This window comes from Prionailurus viverrinus, chromosome B1, assembly GCF_022837055.1.
Source record: "Prionailurus viverrinus isolate Anna chromosome B1, UM_Priviv_1.0, whole genome shotgun sequence".
NCBI lineage: Eukaryota > Metazoa > Chordata > Mammalia > Carnivora > Felidae > Prionailurus > Prionailurus viverrinus.
The window spans coordinates 123,625,873-123,649,589 of record NC_062564.1 but is presented as its reverse complement, the minus strand read 5'-3'; the positions used below and the strand labels follow the sequence as shown (position 1 = coordinate 123,649,589).

The 23,717-nt window shown below is 44.6% G+C and overlaps 1 protein-coding gene across 1 annotated transcript in view; it reads right to left on the bottom strand.

The window, feature by feature from the left end:
• Window positions 1-23,717, bottom strand: part of TSPAN5 (tetraspanin 5) — a 181,807-nt gene that overhangs the window by 17,185 nt on the left and 140,905 nt on the right. Inside the window, exon 2 of the mRNA XM_047857127.1 lies at window positions 16,711-16,761. Within this exon, the coding sequence (XP_047713083.1) occupies window positions 16,711-16,761 (51 nt within the window). The remainder of the gene's footprint in view (window positions 1-16,710; window positions 16,762-23,717) is intronic.

The following is a 23,717-nucleotide window of genomic DNA, read 5'->3' as shown; positions in this document are numbered from 1 at the left end:
GCTGGAGACAGATACTGAGTGCTTGTGGGAGACAATATTCTGCAAAGCATGAAAAAGACTACCAAGAACTTTATTTTTAACGGATTCAGAATACACCCAGGTCGTTATCTGTTGAAAACTAACTCCAATCTTAAAACACAAAGTGTGGAAGTCAATGCCCAGTGCCCAGCTTCCTTTTCCTCAGGATTAGGGCTACTTACCTAGACAGAGATGAAAAAAAAAAAAAATACTGTACTTCACCTGTGCTGTGTTTCCAAATATTCACTGAAAAGCAGTCTTACTGCTTCTGGACTACACAGATTAAAGAAGAGCTGCACGTAATCCTGGCAACAAGATTCTGGATTACAAAAATGATGGGGAGTTGATAGTTCAGCCTTCTGTTGTCTTAAAGATGGGGTCTCTCATTGGACTTTTTAATTTTGTTAAGTTCAATCTGACAAATGAGTAAGAAGTGTTAGCACATGCCTGCTGAAGAATAATTATAATCAAAGCTTGTTATTGACAAGAAGCCGGGGGGGGGGGTGGGGGGGGTGGAATACAAGGTCTAAGATTACAGTTAAGTCTGCCAAGTGATTTAAAATAGATATTCTGATTGGTGGTAAATCCTGAGGACTGTGCAAGAACCACACCAGCAGATACCTAGTCTTCTGGGAACCTGTGGGCACCACCCTCTTCTTTGGGGAACAACACTTTCCCCTTCTTGTAAGGATTCCTTCTCCCCCAAATGCATTCCATGTGCCCCTCAGAGCTGCCAATTCTCACATGACCCCACTGCCCCAGGACAGTTGAGAAGACTGAATTGCCTTCCTCTGACACTAGGATTTACAACAAGCGTCTCCCTCCTGTGGCTGAAGTTGTAAAATACCAAATTCTGGAGCCACATATACTGTGTTTTCCACCACGTGGAGAAAGTCAATCTGCAGTGAGAAATAGAAAGCCAGGCTTAGGCAGAAACAAAGAATAAGGGTAGGGAGGGAAAATCCTGTCAGTATTATAATCCCTGGCCTGCCAATGAGTTCTACCAGTCACTCCCAAATCCTTAGAATACCCCACCCTTGACTGCACAAGCTGGTTCTATTTGAGTCTGTGTTTGCATTTGAGGACCTGCACAACCTGAAAACAGCTAAATAAATTGTGCTTTTAATGCCACATGTGTGCATATATACAGGTGCATCACATACACACACACACACATACACACACACCCCTCCAAAACCGGAAGTTCACACTTTAGCAGGGGAAAAAAGGTTTTGGGGGGTGGGATGGGGAGCGGAAAAGAGTAGAGGTAAGTGTTGGACTTAATATGGTTCCTTTACTCAGCTGGCTGATATTTACAGTCAACACAGCAATTTAGCCAGCGTAAACAGTCTTCCTTCATGTTGACTCGCTATCAACTCAGCATCATTAATGAAATGAGTTCTGCATGGAATTTTTAGGTGCTTTGTCTTGGTCAATACTTACATAATTTAAATTCCAAATCTCCATGTAAATCTGAACGCTCAACCCTTGAGCTTAAATATCAACTTTTTAGAATTCAAACTTATTTGCGCACCTGGGTGGCTCAGTCGACTGAGTGCCATCGGCTCAGGTCATGATCTTACAGCTCATGAATTCAAGCCCCACATCAGGCTCGCTGCTGTCAGTACCGAGCCCACTTCAGATCTTCTGTCCCCCTCTCTCTCTGCCCCTTCCCCCACTTGTGCTCTGTCTCAAAAATAAAGATAAAAAAAAAAAAAAAGAACTCAAACTTATTGAAAAAAATAAATACAAAATGTCATTGGCTCCTCTCTTCCATCCCCAGCACTGCTGCTTATGTGAGAAGTACATACACACAGCCTGGTATTTGCATCCCACTTACTAGTAAGTTCTTTTACTTCTACAAGAATCCTGCAGGCACAGCCCTGGGAGCAAAAGCTGTTAAGGGCACCGGGCTTCATGCATCAAGTCAGAAAATATCCTCCAACAAAGCTGAATCATGAAATGAAGAAAAATGGAGAAGTAGAGCAATTAGCCACATGTACTTATTCCTTTACCCATTTGTTTTGGTTGACATGAAAATGGAATTCTGAACAGTAGCAGTAGAGAAACAGAAAGAGTCAGAATAAGAAAGCCTGAGACCAAGACTACAGATCACAAGAATATATTCAAATACTACAGACTCAAGAATATAGGGAGATATCCTACACATATATTCTTAATTAATCATTAAGATTATATTAATAAACACTGGATTTTAAGAGTTCTTCATATTCATACTATGTATTTCTGTATCTATAGTCTGATGCCCTCAGCTACTCCAGACCTATAGCCGGTGCAGCAGCAGAGGCAGAAACAAATTGACCATAACGTAAAGTGCTGCTCTAAAGACAAGATGAATACCAGGCAATTAAAAAAGCTGAAAGAAACAAATATATTCAGCAAATTAGCGATTCCACAAATTGGCTTTTGGACAACTAGCTTAGCTCCTGGCATATCAATTCAGAGCCTTCAAGAGATGATCCTCCAATGAAAATAGAAGATTTCCATTATCTACTAGGGACTGGATAGTATCTCTCAGAACTTAGCAAGAAGACCAATATGTGCCTAAAAAGAAATAAGTTCATGGAACATGTCTAAGGCAATATCGTACAGAAATTTGGAGAGCCAACAAAAACATGTATCAATATGCATCCTCTATCTAAGGTAAAGGGGAGACTCAGATATTCCAGTCACTTAGGCTGCTCTAGAGTGTGGCAGGGAGCATTTGTCCTGCACTGTACTCACGCCCACCTGTCCACCTACAATTTCCCCTGGAATCCAGAAACACAGAAAGAGGGTAGCCTGGACAGGGCCAGATGAGGGGCAAAGGGACAGGACACGATAATACAGATATATCTTGTCCTGAATCCTAGTTCCACAACCTACTATCTGTGTGATCTTGGACAAGTTACCAAACCCAAGTCTCAATTTCCACATCAGTGAAATGGTATCTCACATCCTCAGGATGAAGGAAATAATTCAAATAAATCCAAACACTATGCTAAGAGCTTGGCACAAAAAAAGAAGCCAGTGAATGTTTAGCACTTTCCTCATTATCATCACTATTATATGACACCACGAGGAACCTATCTGATGCTTTAGAAGCACATAGGAGAGGCATCTAACCCAATTGCACTGGAGTGGAATCTGTTTTGCTCCGGTACTTCCTTTACCTGACCCCCCTCCCCTGCCCTTTTTTAGATGTTTATTTTATTTTTGAGAGAGAGCATGCAAGCAGGGGAGGGTCAGAGAGATAGGGAGAGAGAATTCCAAGCAGGCTCCACACTGACAGCAGCAAGCCTAACCTGGGACTCAAACTCACAAACTGTAAGATCATGACCTGAGCCAAAGTCAGACACTCAACTAAGAAGCCCAGGTGACCCTGTGCCTGACCCTTTCTAAGGAAAGCCATACCATATCTGATGATCATGCCTAATGGAGGTGGCAGTAACTGACTTGCCAATCAGATCTTCTTTGTTGGGCAATGGGAAATCACCTAAAGGCACTCAGAGTAAAGGCGGAAGAGAGAAGCCATGAGTAAGCAAAAGCCAGGAGTAGGCAGAAGCCATGAGTGGGTGTAAGCTAAGAGTACACAGAAGTGGTGCAGCGGAGAAAAGAGCAGCGAGAAGTGTGAGTCAACAGTGGTGAGCACACGGAGCAGTCAGCAGCCATGCTGCCATGATGGCGGCACCCTGAACCAGGGAAAGCAGGCTTCTGCTGTCAAGCAGCCAGATGGGCGCCCTGGTGGTCAAAAATTCACCACTCCTGAGTGATCTTCCAGCTACTTAACAATGTCCTACTCCCTGTGGGATCGCATCATCCGGTGGTTTGATGAACACATATATCTCAGTAAGAATGTGAAAAATCAGCCCACCTTCCCTCTGCTCTCCTTCCTCCTCATCAGCACCTCATTCATTCAGCTACCTCTGGAATTTAAGCAGCTTCTCACCAGGGTTCTGCAATAAAGGAATATGCTCTGAGGATAACGATTTCTTCTTGGAAAAGGTTTCTATGCACGTGCAGAAATGAAAAGGCAAACAAAGCTCCAGAAGGGTTTCAAACCAATAAACCTCAGGAGCGTCTGTGGTTTTTTTCCACCACCAGCTCAGAGAGTCCTCTGTGTACCACCTGGCAAGCTTCAGTTTCTTCTCTCACAACCCACACAGAAAAGAAATGCAAAAATAGCATTAATAAGCCCCTAAGGTCTGGGACTCTTCTGCTTTGGCATATACAAGCACATTCCTTCCGACTGCTGGATGAGAAACAAAGAGACAGTCACATGGAATGTGCACCCACAGCCAGGCCAGATGGACCCCTTTGAGATTTATGAGACTGGGTCCTGATTCACCTACCCCTCCAGAAACCAGACCCTACTGGGGTGGAACTGGCAGCAGTTCTAGAGTAAAAAGGAGAGAAGCATTTCCCTACTTGAGAAAGGAGGCGGGATAGGACATTCTAAAGAAGATGAGGTTCCGGGGGAGGGGTGGTCCTGAAGAGCAGGAGGTGCAGCTTTAAACAACAGCCACAGGAAGACCCAGATGAAACCAAAGGCCACAGGGAGACCTGCTCCTTAAACATTCACCAGAGATCCCTCCAAATATTACAGAGGAAAGCCACTCTGCAAACCCCCCAACGTCCATTTGTCTAAAGAACTGCAGCAGAGTCCAGAGAGAGAACTCAAAGGCGAAGAGACAAGAGCTCACTGGGGCCTGAGCGGTCTGGGGAGACGTAAGGTTGTGGGGGCAGCGGAACTCGGGGTCTAGCCAACAGATGCAGGGTTAAAGAAAGACCAGCCGCATTAAAGGCATGTGGTTTCCCTTTTTTTTCTTGTCAGAGGTCACTGATGAGATTTAAGGATCCCTTCTTACAGATTAAAAATGGCCATGACCTGCTTTCGGAGAAGAGGAGGAGGCGAGGCCATCATCTTCCAGGTCTCCATCAAATCCTGCAGCTAGGCAGCTGGGGGGGCAGCCAGCTGTACCAAGTCCTATCCATTAGTGCCACTCACAGGCCAGAAATGCCCCCCCCCCCCCCCGGCGTGAGGGGCTGCCTCTCTGAACATGGAAACAAAGCTTTTTCAGAAATCCAGCATGTTCCCAGGCCACTGCCCAGATATTTTCACATGCATGTTCTGATGATGGAATACGTACCCAGAAACAGCCCTAAGTATAAGGTTTAAACTGAAATATGTAACAGAGGCTCTGATCACGGTGACCCCAAAACTAAAGTGAAAAAGACGAAAGCAAAGTCTAGCCTAGTGGCACGTAATCAGTGTATTCGAGGGCTCCAGAGATACAACTCAGTTATTGAGTAAAGACCTTCCTGGGGATCACCTGAGAGGCGACAAGTACTGCGTTTGTCAGGGGTAGTCCGAGTGAAGGCATAGTGACACCCCCAGGAGCAAGTCTAGAGGGGAGACAGGGAAGTAGTGTGTTGGACAGAAGTGTCTGCAGTGGGTATTATGGGAACACAACGGGGAGGGGCAGGTGATGTCAGCAAGTGTAGAGACAAAGTGACAGGGTCTGGCTCACCGAGGGGTCTACGTATGAATGGAACAGGTGGTGAGAGGAGACTAACAGGTCGGTGGGGTGAGCAGAGGGAGGTCCAGGTCATTTGTGCACTTAGAAAGCTCACTCCTTGGGCAGCACGTGGGTGTTAAGGAGGCAGCTGGTAGGCTCTGTGGGGATCTGCACTACTGAGCACACTGTGTGCCGGGCATGGGGCTCCCTGGATTACTTCACCCTCACAATAAACCTAGGTAGGACCAGTGTCCATGGCAAGAAACAGACTCAGAGACGGAGTAACCTGCCAGCCCATCCAATTAAGAAAGTGGTAGGGCAGGGCGCGGAGTTCAGGCTAACAGACCCCAGAGCAGTCTGTCTGCCTACCGCCATGATGCTCTACCGTCTGAAAAAAGCATGCAGCAATGAGCAAGAAGATTCTTATTCTCAATGCGACTGTTTCTAAACAGTACACCTGTTTCTAAAATTTTAAGAAAAAGATGTAACGTGATATTAGAATGACGTTTTTACCCTAGACTTCCCTGATCACTATCTGAAGACCAACATGAATAGGAGACAAAGACCCGCCCCCCCGCCTCCCATCCCCCACACACCCCACAGGCAAAGAAGAACTTTCTCTTGCGCACCCCACAGAAATCAAGTGGATATAAAGTGGCTTAAGGGAGAAGAGAGTGAGAAATTCCCACTTCTCTAGAGAAAGTGGTTACTGTGCTGGGCAACACCTCTCCCCGGCAGCTTGCTTTTTACCTTAAACCTAGTGAGGAGTTTCAAGGGGACCACTGGGAGGGGTGGGGTGGGGGGTGTGCTCTGAGACACAGTGATTAGGGTCAGACTGCCCAGGAAGGAGCCTGTGAGCTTGGCTCTGACTCCCGCCCTGGAAATCTAGAGAGAGAGAGGAAGGCTTAGGGCAGGCCAGTGCTGTTCTGGTGGCATTGGCCTCACCCCCAGATGAGTGTGTCCAGGGAGAGGCAGCTTGGGGTGAGAACAGGAAACCTGGGGGGAGAACAGGAAACCTCAAAAGGCAGAGTGCAGAGGAGCACTGGTTGAGGAAGATGGCCAGGTCTGAGCAGGGGAACCAGGCAGCCGCCAAGAATAGAGAAATCCACCAAACTCAAGGGAACCACTAGACAGAGGGACTCAGCAGGGAAGCCTCAAAAAGACCAAGATATCATCCCCTTCACCATCTGCCAGGTCCCAAGAGCAAAGCTCCACTCCCACTTCAGCTCTGGCAGGAAGTGGGCAGAGGAGCATCTGGTGAGCTGGGGAAGGGTGACAACAGGAAGCAGGGGGCAAAGGCCTCACCCTGCTCTCCTCCTTCAGGGGCCCAAGGCAGATGGGGCTGGGAGAGCAAGAACGTTGTAACACAGAGTTAGGTTCGGAGATTTGATTACCATCCAGCCCATCCGGGCTTGGACTTGTGCCTCAAGAAGAGAGTAGAGCTATGGTATCTGAGAGTGAACACCAAAGTCACAGGATTGTTGACCCACCTGAATTTTCATTCCTGAGAAATCCCTCTGAAAAAGAGTTTACACAGATACACAAAAAGAAAACAGGTGCCAATATATTTCATGTGTTTGTTGAACATGCTGGTGACAACACATCAGCTCACATGCTAACTTTCCAGGTACTGAGAAAGAGCTGTCTGGCTTTCAGATTTTTGGCTACAACAGAGAACTTGAGAGGATTTCTTGGATAACACAGAGAGAGGCAGACAAATTTACTACGTTTCGGTCAATAAAATGCTATCTCCAAAGAAGTATTTTCAGCACCTCAGAAATGTCTCCTTAAAGTAGTTTTGAAGCCAAAGCAGGCATTTTTCTGTTCCAGTTATCTGGGGAACCACCTACACCTACTGCCTCCCTCTGGCTATGGAAACTTGACCGCCACTGCTATGAACTGCCTGAATCACTGAATCTCCTGGTCTCAGATTTTCTTTCCCAGGAAAATGGAGGCAGTTTTTCCAAGGTGAGTCTCGGAAAACAATCATGTCAATGACTACGACATGAAGTAACTGGAAGGTTCTAAAGGGAGACTTACGGTGAAACAGTGGTCAGGGGAAAGCCTCCAGGAAAAAGAATCCTTCTTGTCCATCCCGCAGGAAAGCCAGAGAGAAAAGCAGTCCAGGCCTGAGATGTTCTAATTCCCATTCCCCTACTAGGTCAGGACTGCCACCAACTTTCCCTCCAGGATGCTTGCTGCAGAGCCCAGGCAGGTTAGCGCAATGGAGGGAGAGGGAGGACGGGGGGGGGGGGGGGAGCCACAGACTTCCAGTGTAACCTCTCTGGGCCTCAGCTTACCCACCTCTGAAAGCTCTCAAAGTTTAACCCTAGGGATCCACAGGTCATGGAAGTGAAAACAAAACCCCTTCATGAAGAGCTACTTTGTCCGGTGCAGTATGTAAGGGTCCTCTGAGTGTTCTCATTCATTTGCTCACCAATACGTTCTGGGCACATGTGGTGTAGGAGGCACGCAGCCAGAATGGAGCATAAAAGGGGAAAGAAGACAGGCTCCTGCCCGCAAGAGGTTTTCAGGTCCCACGAGCTCAGGCTGCACCCTCTGCCCGGCTGGCCAGCGCCTGTGCTGGGGGGACACAGGCAGCCACGGGGGCCTTGACTGAAGGCCAGGGACCGACACTCTTCCTACTCCAAGAAGCTGAGCCTCTGCCTGGCCCTCGACAACTCTGCTGCAGCGTCCCCCTTGCGACCACTAGTGATGTATCCCTCCACCTCTCGCCCCCACCTGAACACTAAGTGAGAAGCACACACCGGGAGCAAAATGGAAAAGGAAAGGTACCCCTCATTTTTCCACGAAACGGGGCAATCATATATAGATTCCTATTTTCATGCCAGAAATGAACGTTTATTTTCTTTCCCGACATCTAGAATTAATGGATTTATTGTTGTTTGTAACACTGTACCATTATCAAATCAGACAGAACCATAGGTAATTCTACTTGCTTTTATGCTGTAAGACCCGTCAACACTACATGCTTATGAGAGATCTGGGGCAACTTTAGACTTGCGTAACAACCCTACTGGTGTTACGATTTAAAAGAATGCTTGCTTCGTTCATTTGCTCGTTCATTCTTTTATAAGCAATATTTTTTGAACACCAGCTCTATGCCAGTCAATGTTCTAGGTATTGGAGTGAAGCAGGAAACAAAAGTCTTTGCCCTCACAAAGCTGCTTTTTTAGTGGAGTGTGTGATCAAAACACTTGCTGGCATGAAAGTGGTAAAACCTATAGAAATAGGTAGGAGAAAAATCCAGGGAAGAGGGAGAGTAGCTACTCTAAATAGGTCAGGAAGGCCTGTGGACAGAGATCAGAAAGTAAGGAACATGCCAAAGTGGAACTCTTGGGGACAGCATACCAGGTAGGGGAGAGCAAGTGCAAAGGCCCTGGCTGGGGTGGGGGAGTTATGTTTGAGATTTTGGAGAAACAGCAATATGGTCAGTGGGGGCTAGAGCGCAGCAGGGAAGGTCCCAGAAGTAAGGGGGGCACCATATACGGCTCAGAGAGTGATGATATGCTCATTGGAAGGTTTGGAGCAAAGAAGTGATAGGATCTGACTTACATTTTTTTAAAATTAAGTACAGTTGACATAAAATATTAATTTCAGGTATACAACATAGTGATTCATCATCTATATACATTATGAAATAATCACCAAAACAGTCTAGTTACCATCTGTCATCATACAAAGTTATTACAATATTACTCACAATATTCCCCATGTTCTACTTTTCATCCCTGTAACTTATTTTACAATTGGAAGTCTGTGCATCTTACTCCCCTTCACCTATTTCACTTATTCTCTAACTTCTCTGCGCCCCCCCCCCCACCTCTAACCACCAGTTTGTTCTATGTATTTGGGAGTCTGTTTTATTTTTTTAGGTTCCACACATAAGTGAAATCATATGGTATTTATCTTTCTCTCTCTGACTTACTTCACTTAACATGATACCCTCTAGGTTCATCCATGTCACACATGGTGATACTTCATTTTCTTTTTTTTACAGTTGAGTAATGTTCCATTATATATAGACATACCACAAATCTTCTTTATCCTATCATCTATCAATGGACACCTAGGTCTAGCTTCCATATTCTTGATATTGTAAATAATATTGCAATGAACATAGGGGCATATATACCTTTTTAAATTAGTGTTTCTGTTTTCTTGGGATAAATACCCAGAAGTAGAATTGCTAGGTCATCTAGTATTTCTATTTTTTATTTGTTGAGGAAGCTTCATAGGTGTTTTCCACAGTGGCTGCATCAATTTACATTCCCAACAACAAGGCACGAGGGTTCCCTTTTCTCTACATCCTCACCAACACTTGTTATTTCTTGTCTTTTTGATACAAGCCATTCTCTATTATATTTTAAAAGGATCACTCTGGATGCTTCATGGAGATGGACCTGGGATAGGAGTAGGGAGACAAGAGTAGAGGCAGGGAAATAACCGTGGATGTGGTAGCAGCTTAGATCAGGGTATAAAAGTGGAGGTGGAAAGAAGACATGAGATTCTCCGTATATTCTCCAGTAGAGCCAACAGTGTTTGCTAATGGACTGAATGTGGTATGAGAAGAAAAGAAGGAAGAGTGTGAAGAATCACCCAAGCAAGTAGAAAGAGAAAGTTGTCATTTATTGCAATTGGGAAGAGCAGATTTGGGAAGGGGAATCAAGAGTGGCGTTTTGGATTAAGTTTCAGAAGCCCCTAGACATTTAAGTGGAGACGTTGGGTAAGCTATTGGCTATACAAGTCTGGAGTTCAGATGATGTCCAGATCAGAGATCTAAGTTTGGCAATCATCAGTGACAGATGGTGTTTGAAGTCCCACACTTGGAGGAGATCTCCTAGAGCCTGAGTGAAGACAGAGAAAGAGGTCTTGGGACCGAGCCTGGGGCACTCCAAAATTTAGAGGTCAGAGAGGTGAGCCAGAATTAGCAAAGTATGAGAAAGCATTGCCTATGAAGTAGAAAAACTGAAGTGTGGGATATCTTGGAAGCCAAGTAAGAAAACCATTTCTAGAAGGGGGAAATGATAAACCATGCCTTAGTACTTGCTCTACTGACAGGGTTTATGAATTCCTGGATGAGAAAATAATGTGCTCCAGGACCCAGTATGGGTCCAGTAAGAAAGTACTAGGTTCAACTAAGTCCCTAGGCTGGTTAATCAGAGATAAAGTGAAGGATATAGCCTATCTACAAAAACAAGAAACAGAAAAACAGCCTGATGTAATGACAAGTAGATGGATTAGAAATTGCTTGACTGATGATGCCCAAGGGCACATATAAGTGAATGAGTGTCAACCCCAAAGGAAATTTCCATAACATGTCATTGGGTTCTGTCTTGGCCTGCTCAACATAGAAGTGGCTTTTATCAGTGATAAGTAAACTTGACTGCAATCAGAACAATCTAGGAGGCTTGTGAAAATAGAGCACCCCAGTGTCTACCCCAGACCTACTAAATCAGAATTTCCCTGAGATGGCACTGGGGGGCAAGGACCTAAAGGAAAGCCGGAGTTAGAAGAAAGAATTGAGGGAGAAGCTTGATGCAAATGTACAGCTAAAACCAACATCAATGGAATGGGGAATGTGCTGGATGACAGCTGGGTAAATATATTTGATTCTGAAAATCAGCCAGACATGAGGTGAACAGGGTGAACTTAGCTGGATCTGAGACCAACTTGGGACTCCCAGTGATCAACAGCAGGATCTCAAACTGCACTGACAACAGATGAGAAAAGGGACTTAATCCAGCCACACCTCCTATGGCCCCTAAAGCACCTTCTCAATGGTACAGAGGACACACTAGAGAGAGGTCAGGGGATCACAACCAAGATGGTGAAGGGACTCCTCACCCACAAAAAGAAGCAGGTATTTAGCTCAAAACGCATAAGGAACCAGGCCTCCACCTTGAATGCCTTAAGGGCCAACATGTAGAAGGACTTGCTCTGTGGGATCCAACAGGGTAGATCCATAATCAAGGAGTAAAAACTAGTAAGACAGGATTCGACTTTTGTAGAAGGAAGGTCTTTCCAACAGTAAAAGTAACCCAAAGAGACAGAAGTGGTGAGTATTTTGGCACAGAAATTGCTAAATTTATATACACCCCAAATTAGCATATATTACAATGTTATATATTGTATAGTAGTGTGTGTGTGTGTGTGTGTGTGTGTGTGTATCTTTCCTAGACTGTAAATTCTCTGAGGAGTTATATCCTGAGTCCAGTACGAACCCAATCCCGTGCTATGTGCTCAATAAATGCTATCTGAAAAAGTAAGTTGATTATGGCTGGATGTTGCCAAGCCTATTATAGAGGTGATTCATGCTACATAATTATTAATGTTCCTTCTAAACAGCAGATTCTATGATTTCTGAAAACCTGCACATAAACCAGTTTCCCCTGGAGACACAGTTATCCTTTGCACAGTCAATTTGGAATTCAGATAAAATGGATTATTTCATTATTATGTCTAATATTCAATGGTAATATTAGCCCTAGGTTTAAGGCTCGGCCTGGTATTATGTATGCTCAAGGGGGTAATAATTTTTGTCACTAAAAATGTGTAAAAATGTGTAAAGCCTTGTCTGTTAAAGAAATCTCATCCTTCCAGTGGAAATCTGGTCCTTCTAGCTGGGACCGACCCAGTTTGGAGATTTACCAATTCTACATCCCTACTGGGGGGAGCTCACTGATTCATGGGCTGGTGTTTTCAGCCCAGCAGGTGCATGCTACCCACCACCCTTGGCCAACTGTGGTTCACCTCAAAATTTCATCCCATCAGAGGTGAGAAGTTAACCCAAGGTGTTTTGATAGAGAAGCTTTTGCAGTCACCAAGGTGATCAATGCAGATCATATCTTCCTTAAGAGACCCCCAAACAAAACCAATTCTTTGCTCCATAGATCAAAGCCTGAACTCTCCTAAAATTTGAGGCAGCTTCCAACGCCACCATTCTGCTCCTCCCCATGCTATAGTCATGCGTCCAAGGGAGGCAGCCCTATATACAAGGAGCATTTACTTTATACCAGGCACTTCTTGGGGACCATCTCATTTAGTCCTCAAAACAAGCCTATGAGGTGGTTACTGTCCTCAATGCACAAATGAGGAAAGGACATCTCAGAGAAGTTAACACAGTTGCCCAAAGTCACACCGATGGTAAATGGAGGAACCAGTATTTGAACTCCGGTCTGTTTAGCCTCAAAGCTGTGCTCTTATTCCACATAGGAACCAGAGCAATCTTAAAACAAAAGCCAGACACTTAAAAAAGAAAAAAGAAAAAAAAAAAAAAAAGCCAAATCAGGACACTCCCTTATCAAACTTCAGAATGCTCTGGTGACTTCCTCTCATCCAAACTTCTGCAGGACCCTGCCTGCTCTAACCTCTCTGCCTGCCCCTCTTGCCACATCTTCTTCTTGCCCTTGCTCTCTCCCTTCCAGTCCTACTGACCTCCTTCTTGTTCCCTGGAACCCCAAGTCCCTGACTCAGGACCACCACACCTGCTATTCGCTCTGCCTGGAATGCTATTCCCCCAGTGCCCTGCAGACCCTGCCCACTTTCTTCGGGTCTCTGCTCCAATGCCACCTCCACAGGGACACCATTCCCAACCATCCTTTTCTAAAAGAGACCCCTTCTCTCACCACTCTCTAACGATACCTTAGGTTTCTCGAGAGCACTCACCAGTACTTGAACAAAGGCGGGTTTGCAAGGGGGTGGGGGGGAGGAGTAAAATGGGAATGGAGTCAGTGGGAGGGGGTTGTGGGAAGACAGGGTCAGAGGGAGGGGGTTGTGGGGACAGGAAGCTCAGCAGGAGGGGCAGCTTGGTAGTGTGGCCTGGCGACCACCCGTTGAATCACCTTGGGTTCCACGGCCTCATGTTAGGCGTGCTCTGATGGTGGCAGTGCAGGGGCCTGCTTAGTGCTCACCCTGAATCCAGTCTCCTCAGGTAACCCAGAAGTGGGGGTGTGAAGGCTAAGGGGAAGAACAGAGCCTGCAGACGACCATGGGCAAGACTGCAGCCCTACCTGTCCCTCCTTCCTGCCACTTCCCCCCAGGTGGGTTTCTTCCCTATGTGTCCCCTTCCAACCCCACTGTACCTTCTTTGAGACCTTGATTTATTGTTCACCCCTCTTCTCGAATTTACTTCTTGGAAAATATATTTCCCCAGAGTCTGTCCGTGTCAGGCACAATTCAAGACGGTGAGGACATGTCATGAAAGGTCTGATGACAGGAGACAGGAAAGGATGAAGTGAGACAGACAGAATGTCACATGGACACGGGTGTGGGGTAACAGGTCCATAGTAGGGAGGCGAAAGGTCAGGTAAGTTCCACAGGAAGGTGATTTGAGCCGGACTTGGATCAGAGCTTGGTGATAGCTAGGCAAAGAGCACTCGGGGTCCCTTGAAACTCCTGAGGGGACAGTGTCTACATCAGGGCCAGTGAAGGCAGAGGCACAGATGCCATCAGGCAACACAAAGGCCTCAGTGCTGGGGTAAGGGCCCAACGGGGATTGTATCAACTCTATGTTTTGCAGCGAGCTATGGAAAATCAGCTGGCTGGAGTAGAGAAGTGAAATTATCTGACATACATCTTCAAGAAGTCCCTTGAGGAATTAAGGAGACCAGTATGGGTCCACTGCAGTTCGAGAGACCTTGGTGGTCAGCATCGGGGTAGGTAGCACCCAAGGTGGCCAGCATCGGGGTAGGTAGCACCCAAGGTGGTAGGAAGAAGTCCTCAGCCAGTTAACTGCTTATTGTCAGGGCCCCACAAGAATGCAAGCTCCACAGCGCAGGGACTACACATCATTCACTGCTGTGTCCCCACGCCCAGGGGCCAGACATGTGGCCGAAGTTCACTAGAGAGGGTTGCTATGAGTCCTTTACCCTCTGCTACCTCCATTTATTCCCAGCTGGCGAAGTTCTGCTACATAGTAGCTGGCTGGCTGGCTGGCCAAGTAACTTCAGCTCTCCAGAGAAACTTTCCATTCACTGGTAGTGGCTTTGACAAAGAAGGGACTGCTATTTCAACCCTACCCAAAGGCTGTGTCGCTCCCTTGCTCTGATATTTGTGTGACACTGCCAGCTTTAGAATTTTGTCATTTTATCAGAGAAGAGACATTTGGGGTAACTGATGAAACAAAAAGGTAATTATATTTCACAAAGTGGATAAAAAACCTCCCAAATTACCAATGGTCTGTTTATTGCCACAATAGACAATTAGTTCATTTAATGCCTTCCAACATCTTTTCAAATCAGATAGAAATGGACTCTTATTAAAGGAGAGTTATAAAAAGCTGTGTTATCTGGCATTAACCAATCAGAAGGCTTCAAAAGTAACATTTCTGAGATTCCACCAATACAAACCTACAAGCCTACGAGGGGACCAGGCAGAAGACATGTATTCAACATAAAAGTTTCTAGAGAGAAAATGTCTGTTCTGGGAACTTAATTTGTCTCCCTTCATCACTGGCCTGCCTCAGAATGTTGCTGGAAGGTGGTTCACTTTCTGTAAAACATTTTACATTCTGTATAAGTAGTCTGCAAATAAACAAAGGATGGTTCACTTTCAAAACTCAGAATATGAGTTTTATTTGATGCGGTCTATCTGAACATTTTTTTTTCCTTTTTTTACTTATAGAAATTCCTACTGGCATCCGAGGGGCTTTTGATGGCTGGACTTGCTTAGTTTTTCCTCTCCTAATACATAGAACATCTCACAGAAACTCTTGGCTTCAGGCTGTGGTCAAGCTCAAAGGATGAAATACCAAAGAGATAACAGACTGGTCTTCTGGGAAAACTTAAGCTAAACTCTGTTTACAAGCTTTCACTGATCCATACACTCCCTCACTCTCACAAGGTGTGTGATAAAACGCTGCCAACGATTTCACTTCCAAAGAAGGAAGAAAAAAAGCTCACGTTAATTTCTGAATTCCAGTGCTTGGCCTCAGTAGAATTTGTAAAGAAATAATTAAAAGGTGCTGATGGGAAGTAAGGCAGAGGAGTGGACACAGAGAGGTCGGGTCATAAGAGTGTTGCTTAGAGCATAAACTGCCAAGAACATTGTATCTTCACCGTAGCCTACAATATGCCACTCTGTACTTCCAGATATTTCCTTTTACTATATTGTATTTAAATTTCGAACATTACTGGGGCGCCTGGGTGGCGCAGTCGGTTAAGCGTCCGACTTCAGCCAGGTCACGATCTCGCGGTTCGTGGGTTCGAGCCCCGCGTCGGGCTCTGGGCTGATGGCTCAGAGCCTGGAGCCTGTTTCCAATTCTGTGTCTCCCTCTCTCTCTGCCCCTGCCCCGTTCATGCTCTGTCTCTCTCTGTCCCAAAAATAAATAAACGTTGAAAAAAAAATTTAAAAAAAAAAAAAATAAATTTCGAACATTACTAAATACTTTCAATCAGCAGACAAGTATTCACATTCTTTTTTTTTTTTTTTTTTAATTTTTTTTTTTCAACGTTTATTTATTTTTGGGAGAGAGAGAGACAGAGCATGAGCAGGGGAGGGGCAGAGAGAGAGGGAGACACAGAATCGGAAGCAGGCTCCAGGCTCTGAGCCATCAGCCCAGAGCCCGACGCGGGGCTCGAACTCACGGACCGCGAGATCGTGACCCGGCTGAAGTCGGACGCTCAACCGACTGCGCCACCCAGGCGCCCCAATTCACATTCTTATTAACGTTAAGTTTATCTGATATTCAAACATGAATTTTATCCAGCTTCCTTCATACAACATGCTAATAACAGCTTATTACATAATGCTCACGCTAAAAAGAAAAACCATCTTTTACGGCTTCAGTAATCTTCCAAAGGGTTAAAAGAGAAAGAGAGAAGGCTGCAGGTGGTTTAGTGGTATTTATAAGCATTACTGAAATTCTTGTGCCAGAGCTAGGAAACGTTCCACAAGAACACACATCTCCTGCTAACTGATGTTATGCACATGTATTGTTACGTTTGTAATTATTTTGATAAGATGACTGATTTAGCCTTCATTTCTGAAGAGCCTTTGAAATATGACACTATCTTCTAAGAACACTTTCTTTCATTAAAGAACCACGTTTCTTTATACTCTGCAGCTGTCAAAGAGGAAAGGAGACAACATGTAAGGCAAAGTGCAGCCTCTAACGACCAATATGTGTGCATTTTCATGATATTCAACTTACTTTTTCATTCCACGCCCACAGTCCAATTCCAAGAAATGCTATTCCCAAAAACTGAAAGAAAGAAAGAAAGAAAGAAAGCGTTAAGTATAAGGGTAGATGCCATGTTTTTACTAATACAAATATAAATAAAGTTTTCAACCAACTCTTTTATCACCTTACCTGGCTGAGAAATAGCCTTGCCTAAAATCTGAGTAATAGCCTTTTATGGAAAAAGAAACACCAAATCACCTTGATTAAAGCTATTACAGCATTAAGAAGGCTTGGGTAAAGAAAATGTGGTATACATTTGCAATGGAATATTATTCAACCTTAGACAGGAAGGAAATCTTGTCATTTGCAACAACCTGCAGGGCACCATGCAAAATAAAATAAGCCAGACAGAAAAGATAAATACCATGCAATATCACTTACACGTGGAATCTAAATAAATAAGCTGAGAGGTGCCTGGGTGGCTCAGTCGGTTAAGTATCTGACTGTTGACTGCGGCTCACGTCATGACCTCACGGTTAGTGGGACTGAGCCCTGCATGAGGCTCTATGCTGACAGCAGGGAGCCTGCTAGGATTCTCTCTCCCCCTCTCCCACTTGCACTTGCTTGCACGCTCTCTCTAAATAAGTAAATAAAACATTAAGAATAATAATTATAAATAAATAAGTTGAACCCATAGAAACAGTAAAAAAAGTAATGGCCAAGGGTGTAGTAAAGGGTGTAAGTTGTAAGATAAATAAGGTCTGAGGATCTAACGTAAGCATGGTGACTGTAGTCGGTAACACTAAAGTTGAACCTTGCTAAGAAAATGGAAATGATGTCCCACACACAGGAAGGTAACTACATGAGGTGATGGAAGTGTTAACTCAAGGCTAGGGAATTCTTTCACAATGTACACTGAATCATCACATTGTACTCTTTAAATATCTTATAATTTTATTTGTTAATTATATCTCAAAGTGGGGAAAAAACTTCCCAAACATTTTTTTTTTTAATTTTTTTTTTCAACGTTTATTTATTTTTGGGACAGAGAGAGACAGAGCATGAACGGGGGAGGGGCAGAGAGAGAGGGAGACACAGAATCGGAAACAGGCTCCAGGCTCTGAGCCATCAGCCCAGAGCCTGACGCGGGGCTCGAACTCACGGACCGCGAGATCGTGACCTGGCTGAAGTTGGACGCTTAACTGACTGCGCCACCCAGGCGCCCCTCAAACATTTTTAAAAGACAGGGTGGGGACATGTCAGTGCTTAGAACTCACTGAAATTATGAAGAATAATAATTAGGCAGAACCTTGAGCAAAATCAGAGTCATTAATAATGTTTAATGCTGCCTTTTAGGGTAGGAGAGGAAACAGTACCTACCCCCGTCCGTCCAAGCCAAATGTTCACTAAAAAAACGGACGACCAGGGACATGAATGTAAAAAAGCTGGTGACTCTGTCTATGCCGTCATGCCGTCAGAAATGGGCCAGGTCCCAGAGGGCATGCAGAAGCCCAGGATGCCCCTCAACATACTCTTTACCACGTCTTCAGAAAGTAACAAGAATCCTACCAGGTTCAATGTGACCCAAAGAAAAGTCCTGGATACTTCCATTTTTCAGAAAGTTAAATGATTTACATTGCAGCTGAGAGGCCTTCCACAACTTGGCCTGCTCTCAACTCTGTGCCATACGTGCACAGGCACCGTGAAGCACAAACCACACACCCCCAGCGCTGCCCGCCAGGGAGGAAGGGGGAGCAAATAGTAACAGAGGGATTTTCCATTTTAGTTAGTTGTCACTGTATTCCCTCTGCTCTAAGATACACATTCTCCCCCCCACATTTTAACATGTCTGAAATTGGGACAGATCTTGAAATCAGTGGCATCCCAGTTTTTTTCCCCTCTTGATTTTACCTAACTAAAATAGGTCTTTTTTTTTAATTAATTAAAAATTTTTTTAATGTTTTCATTATTTATTTTTGAGAGAGAGACAGAGCATGAACGGGGGGAGGGGCAGAGAGAGGGAGACATAGAAGCTGAAGCAGACTCCAAGCTCTGAGCTGTCAGCACAGAGCCCGACGCGGGGCTCGAACTCACGAACTGTGAGATCATGACCTGAGCCAAAGTCAGACGCTTAACCAATTGAGCCACCCAGGCATCCCAGCAGCATGTCTTGTAATCAGGGTGTCACATGTTTGAGGACACATTGTACAGGGCCGTCTGCCCACTAAGAGCTCGGCAGTCAGAACTGGGTGTAACGGAGCATGAGGGAAAACACATCTTATTCCTCATCTTCATTATCAATAGCAACTCTGAGTGAATTTCCTTCCCAAACACTGAAGTGAAAAGAGAGTGGGCAGGTTAATGAGCAGTTTCAATCCGATGACAGCAGCACACTGTTTATTTTACTAACATCTTGATTAAGTTAAATGTCAGGAAAGCTGTCCACCGAGAGAGTGCGCAGAGAAGACAAGAGTGAGTGAGGGTGGTTATTCTTTGCAGTTTAGGGGAAATCTGAGAGCTGTCCACCTGGCGAGGTCATCATTCGCAGCAGGGAAGCGTGGGGGTTGCTGACGCTTTGAGGGCATCGGCTAATGGATCCAAGAGGGGCTGGGGGAAAACAGAAGGAGCAGAGGGGAAACGCAGGACTGAAAAAACAGACGGCTGACTGCCCTGAAAATCTGGTTGTGTTTTTAGAAGAACTTCCCAAATCTCCCGCCAATTATCTGATTCTGCAGTGAGACAGCATGTAATACCTTCTGAGCCTCCATGCGCAAAAGCTTCAGCAAGTCCTTGATTTGGCAAAAACTGAGGACCCCTTTCTTTTGTTCTTATAGGTTTGAAAAGGGTTTAGAAAGAGCTGTTGTTCTGAACCTCCCAAAAGAAAACTAAGGTCCCCTCTACGGCCCTGGTTGGAGTGCTATGTCGCTTTATGTTTTTGATGGAAAACAACAAATGTACCAGTTCCCGAAATGACTCAAAGATACCTGGGACTCTGTAGTACAAAAATAAGGCAATTCAGCACGCTACTTTCCTATTTATAGGTCCTAGGCACAACAGGGTAACAAGTGATGAGTGCATACACAGCATCCCATCAGACCTAGACATCACAGAGTGCTTGACTTCACACCTATTGATGTGAAACTCGTCCCGGTGAAATGCATGCCCTACACTAAAGCTCTTCGTGGACAAATGTTCAATCATCTTCCTGATGTGGCATTTAATCACAGTTACTGTAAGCAACGGGTGGGATGTCGTGGCAGAGAACATCACGGTCAGCCGTTCCTCTGGGGTGGACATGTTACTGCTGAGGGCCCTGCTAATCACTAACATTCATTTCTTATTACTTGCCAGGCACTGTGCTTACTGCTTTGTATGTAGTGTCTCTTCAAGCTTCACAGCAATTTTATTTTGGAATAGGCACTGTTACTAACCCCCTTTTAAGAGAAAAATGGGGCTTACAGAGTTGCATTTGCTTAGAAGCACACAGCTTGAACCGAGAGGAGATTAACACCAATGTAGTATATGTTCTTACCAGTCCTGATAAATTCCCATTTTCCTCCCTGGGACAGGAAGTAGAGGCCCTTGGGTTAGAATTACATGTGAGATGAGGAGGACATCGTATACTCTGCCCCCAGCAGGCAAACGGGAGTTGAAGAGGTAAAACAATGACAACATGGCCTTCACATAAGAACTGGCCATAGAACAGAAATTCCCATGCTGGTGTCAGCAACGGGAGTGATGTAGAACAGAGAAACTCAGTGGCGGGTCAACATTCCCCTCTTTGCATGAAGTTCTCCTCTTGCACTTTGAAAACCCATTTTCCTTCCCGGATCATAGAAACAGACTGGAAACCAATGATCTTCCACAAAGAAGAGAGAGAGAGAAAACTCAGAATTTAAAGAAGACTCACAACTTCCTTTACAATCCTGCTCTAATACTTTCTGCTCTGACTTTCCAAACAAGGTTTAAGAATTTTCAGAAAAAAACAAAAAACAAAAAACAAAAAACCACTGAATGTGAGGTCAAGGAAAGCACTCACTACCTAAGCAAGCAGAATGGGGCCGGGGCCTCAACTGCACATACCTTCAGCACTACATCACTAGCAAACGTCCTCCCAATTACTCTCGGCCCATGTGTTTTGTTTTAAAATCAAGTTGCTCCAGCTTCAAATAATTAAACAGAAGAGAGCCAAAAAACAGAGACAGGCACGCAGCACTGGAGGCACGCTGAGTTTCCCCTTTCCCACCTCCAGAAGAAAAGTCGACCGTAAACCACCAAACTGACCTCATTCCGAAACCTAGGGGCCAACTTCCAGGGAATTGGCCAAGAACATTCAAGTCAACTCTTTATTCCTTTGAAAGAGGAAAAAAAAAAAAAAAAAAACAAAACACAACAGATCTGAGGCCTCTCCCCCTGTGGCAACGAATGCAAACGGGCAGTACTAATGTTTGACCACCCAATTTTTGATGTGTTTAAAGTAAGTTACGATCATTTTGCCAACATTTGTTAACTGGCAAAGTATGAACTAGGCACTGTGTTTTATATGAATCCCTGAGGCCAGCACTGCCTAAAATATAGCCACTAGCTACCGAGCTTTAGAAATGTGACTAGTGCATGCTGAGGTACACTAATACATTGGATTTTAAAAGACTTAATATAAATGAAAAGAATTAGTCATCCTACTATTTTTAATTTTTTAATGTTTGTTTATTTTTGAGAGAGAGAGAATGACAGAGTGTGAGCAGGGGAGGGGCAGAGAGAAAGGGAGGCACAGAATCCGAAGCAGGCTCCAGGCTCCGAGCTGTCAGCGCAGAGCCCAATGCAGGGCTCAAACTCACAAACCGCAAGATCATGACCTGAGCCAAAGTTGTATGCTTAACTGACTGAGCCACCCAGGTGCCCCAGTTGTCATTCTATTATTGATAACATGCTGAAATTATAAACTTTGGATATACTGTGTTAAACAGATTATTAAAGTTGATTTCACCCGTTTCAGTTTCCTTTTATAAATACAGTACCTGGAACATTTAAATTATATGTGTGGCTTGCACTACATTACTGTTGGACAATGCTGGTCTAAAGTATCCCAAGTCAATCCCATACAGGAGATAGGGACATTATCCCCCCTTTTATAGATAGGGAGACTTAGAAACTTTAAGTTGGGTTGCTCAGGAGATCTGACTCCTCAGTCCAAGCTCAAAACTATTTTAGTGCTTTCCTGAAACTCTTGTTCTAAGATGCAAAATCGGCCCCTTAGTTTCTAGGCATTCAGGGCAATGTCATTCCTGACTGGGGTTGAGAATGGCACTAGGTGCACACAGAGTGGCATGTGGGTGGAAGCTGGCTGGGGTTGCAGAATATAAACCAGACGGGCTGACCCCAGAAAAGGCTAGAGAGGAAAATGGCCCTAGTATGTGAGTAGGGGAACTGGGTGTCTGTGCCAGGAGGGACAGCTGCCCCCTTTGGGGGCTATGAACAGAAGATCTGTCTCCATCTGTTGCTTCAGTTCTTGCTGAGCCTTCCACAACGTGGAAGTGGAACAGTGCCCTAACTGGTATAAAAATAGACAATTTAAGAAGCCACTCATCTGTCCACCTACCATCTTCAAATATTCTTGAGTTCTTTGTACTAGATACTACTTATCTCTTATGATAAATATACAATTCCTGCCCCCAGCGAGCATACAGTCCAGTAAGCGAGATAGATTTTAATCAAATACAGCATAAAAGACAAAATTGTCCTTGATGGTGCTTTAAAGAGAAGAAAATAAGGCCAATACAGACAAAAGAGGGAGATCTGACCCAGAGAGCAGTCCAGGAAGGTTTCCCTAAATAAGGCATGTAGGACCTGGGGTCTAAAAGATGAGATGTTAACCAGCAAAGAAAGGAAATAAAGTTTCAGGCAGAGGGAAGAGAATGTGCAAAGGCCCTGTGGTGAGAGGAACACAGCAAGTAAAAAGGTCTACAAGGTGATTGGTGTGACTAGCGTGTGGACAATGGGGGTTGGGGGAAGTGGCAGGTTTGAAATTAGAGATGTGAGTGTCGACCAGCCCATGCAGGGCCCTATAAGGTACATTAAGGAGTTCAGTCATTAAGCTAAGAGCGACAGGAAGCCTTCCAAGGGCCATCTGTGTGTAGTGGGCTGGGGTGGGACAAGGGCACAGGACTTTATCATATTTGGGCTTCATAAAAATGATAATATGGGCTGCAGAAAAGAAAGACCAGAGTGGACACACGAGGACTGGAAAGAGGCAGGTTTAGTCACATAGACAAGACCTGACTGTGACCCGGATGGAAATGTGGTGAAGAAAAAGATGAATTGAGACTATTTAGAAGTAAAACTAACATTTTCAGTGATGACTCCATATGGTGAAGGGGGGGCAGGGGTGAAGGAGAGAGAGGAGGGGTTATAGATAATGCCTATGTTTCTAGGATCTTCTGCATGGAGACTACGGCTCTTAAAAATTCATCTTATGTGCTCTCTGACAGAAATAAATCTCAGGTGCCAATTTCATAACTAGCTTAAGATCTAGTGGCATTTCTGAAGGACAGCTTTCTTTTATGGTATTTTGGCTGCTATCTGAATTCTCTTCGAAGCGTATTTCAGCTTGTACACTTAAAAAATAAGTTAATTGAAATCTCTATACATGTCTCCCCTCCCCTCCCCACTAAGTGTTTTATTCGTAAAAGGAAGCAATTATGTACAGGTGTACATTAAAGGTCACGGACAACCCTTAAGTGGACATTTTCAATCCTCTTTGTTTAAAAAAATGACAATTACGTCAATGGCATCTGCCCAGCATCCTGTGAACAGGCTCAAAATAATAATGCAGCAAGGTAAACACAATAGAGGAAAAGAAAGATCAGGTCAATCTTCTCACCTAAACTAGAGCCTCAAAAATATTATCCTAAATAACAATGGAAGGAACTCTTTTCCCGTCAACATTCTGATGAAGTTTAAAAAAAAATTTTAAGCTCTGCCTGAATAAACAGGAGAGATTCATTGAAAATATTTGGCACAGAAGAGAGGAAAGAGTG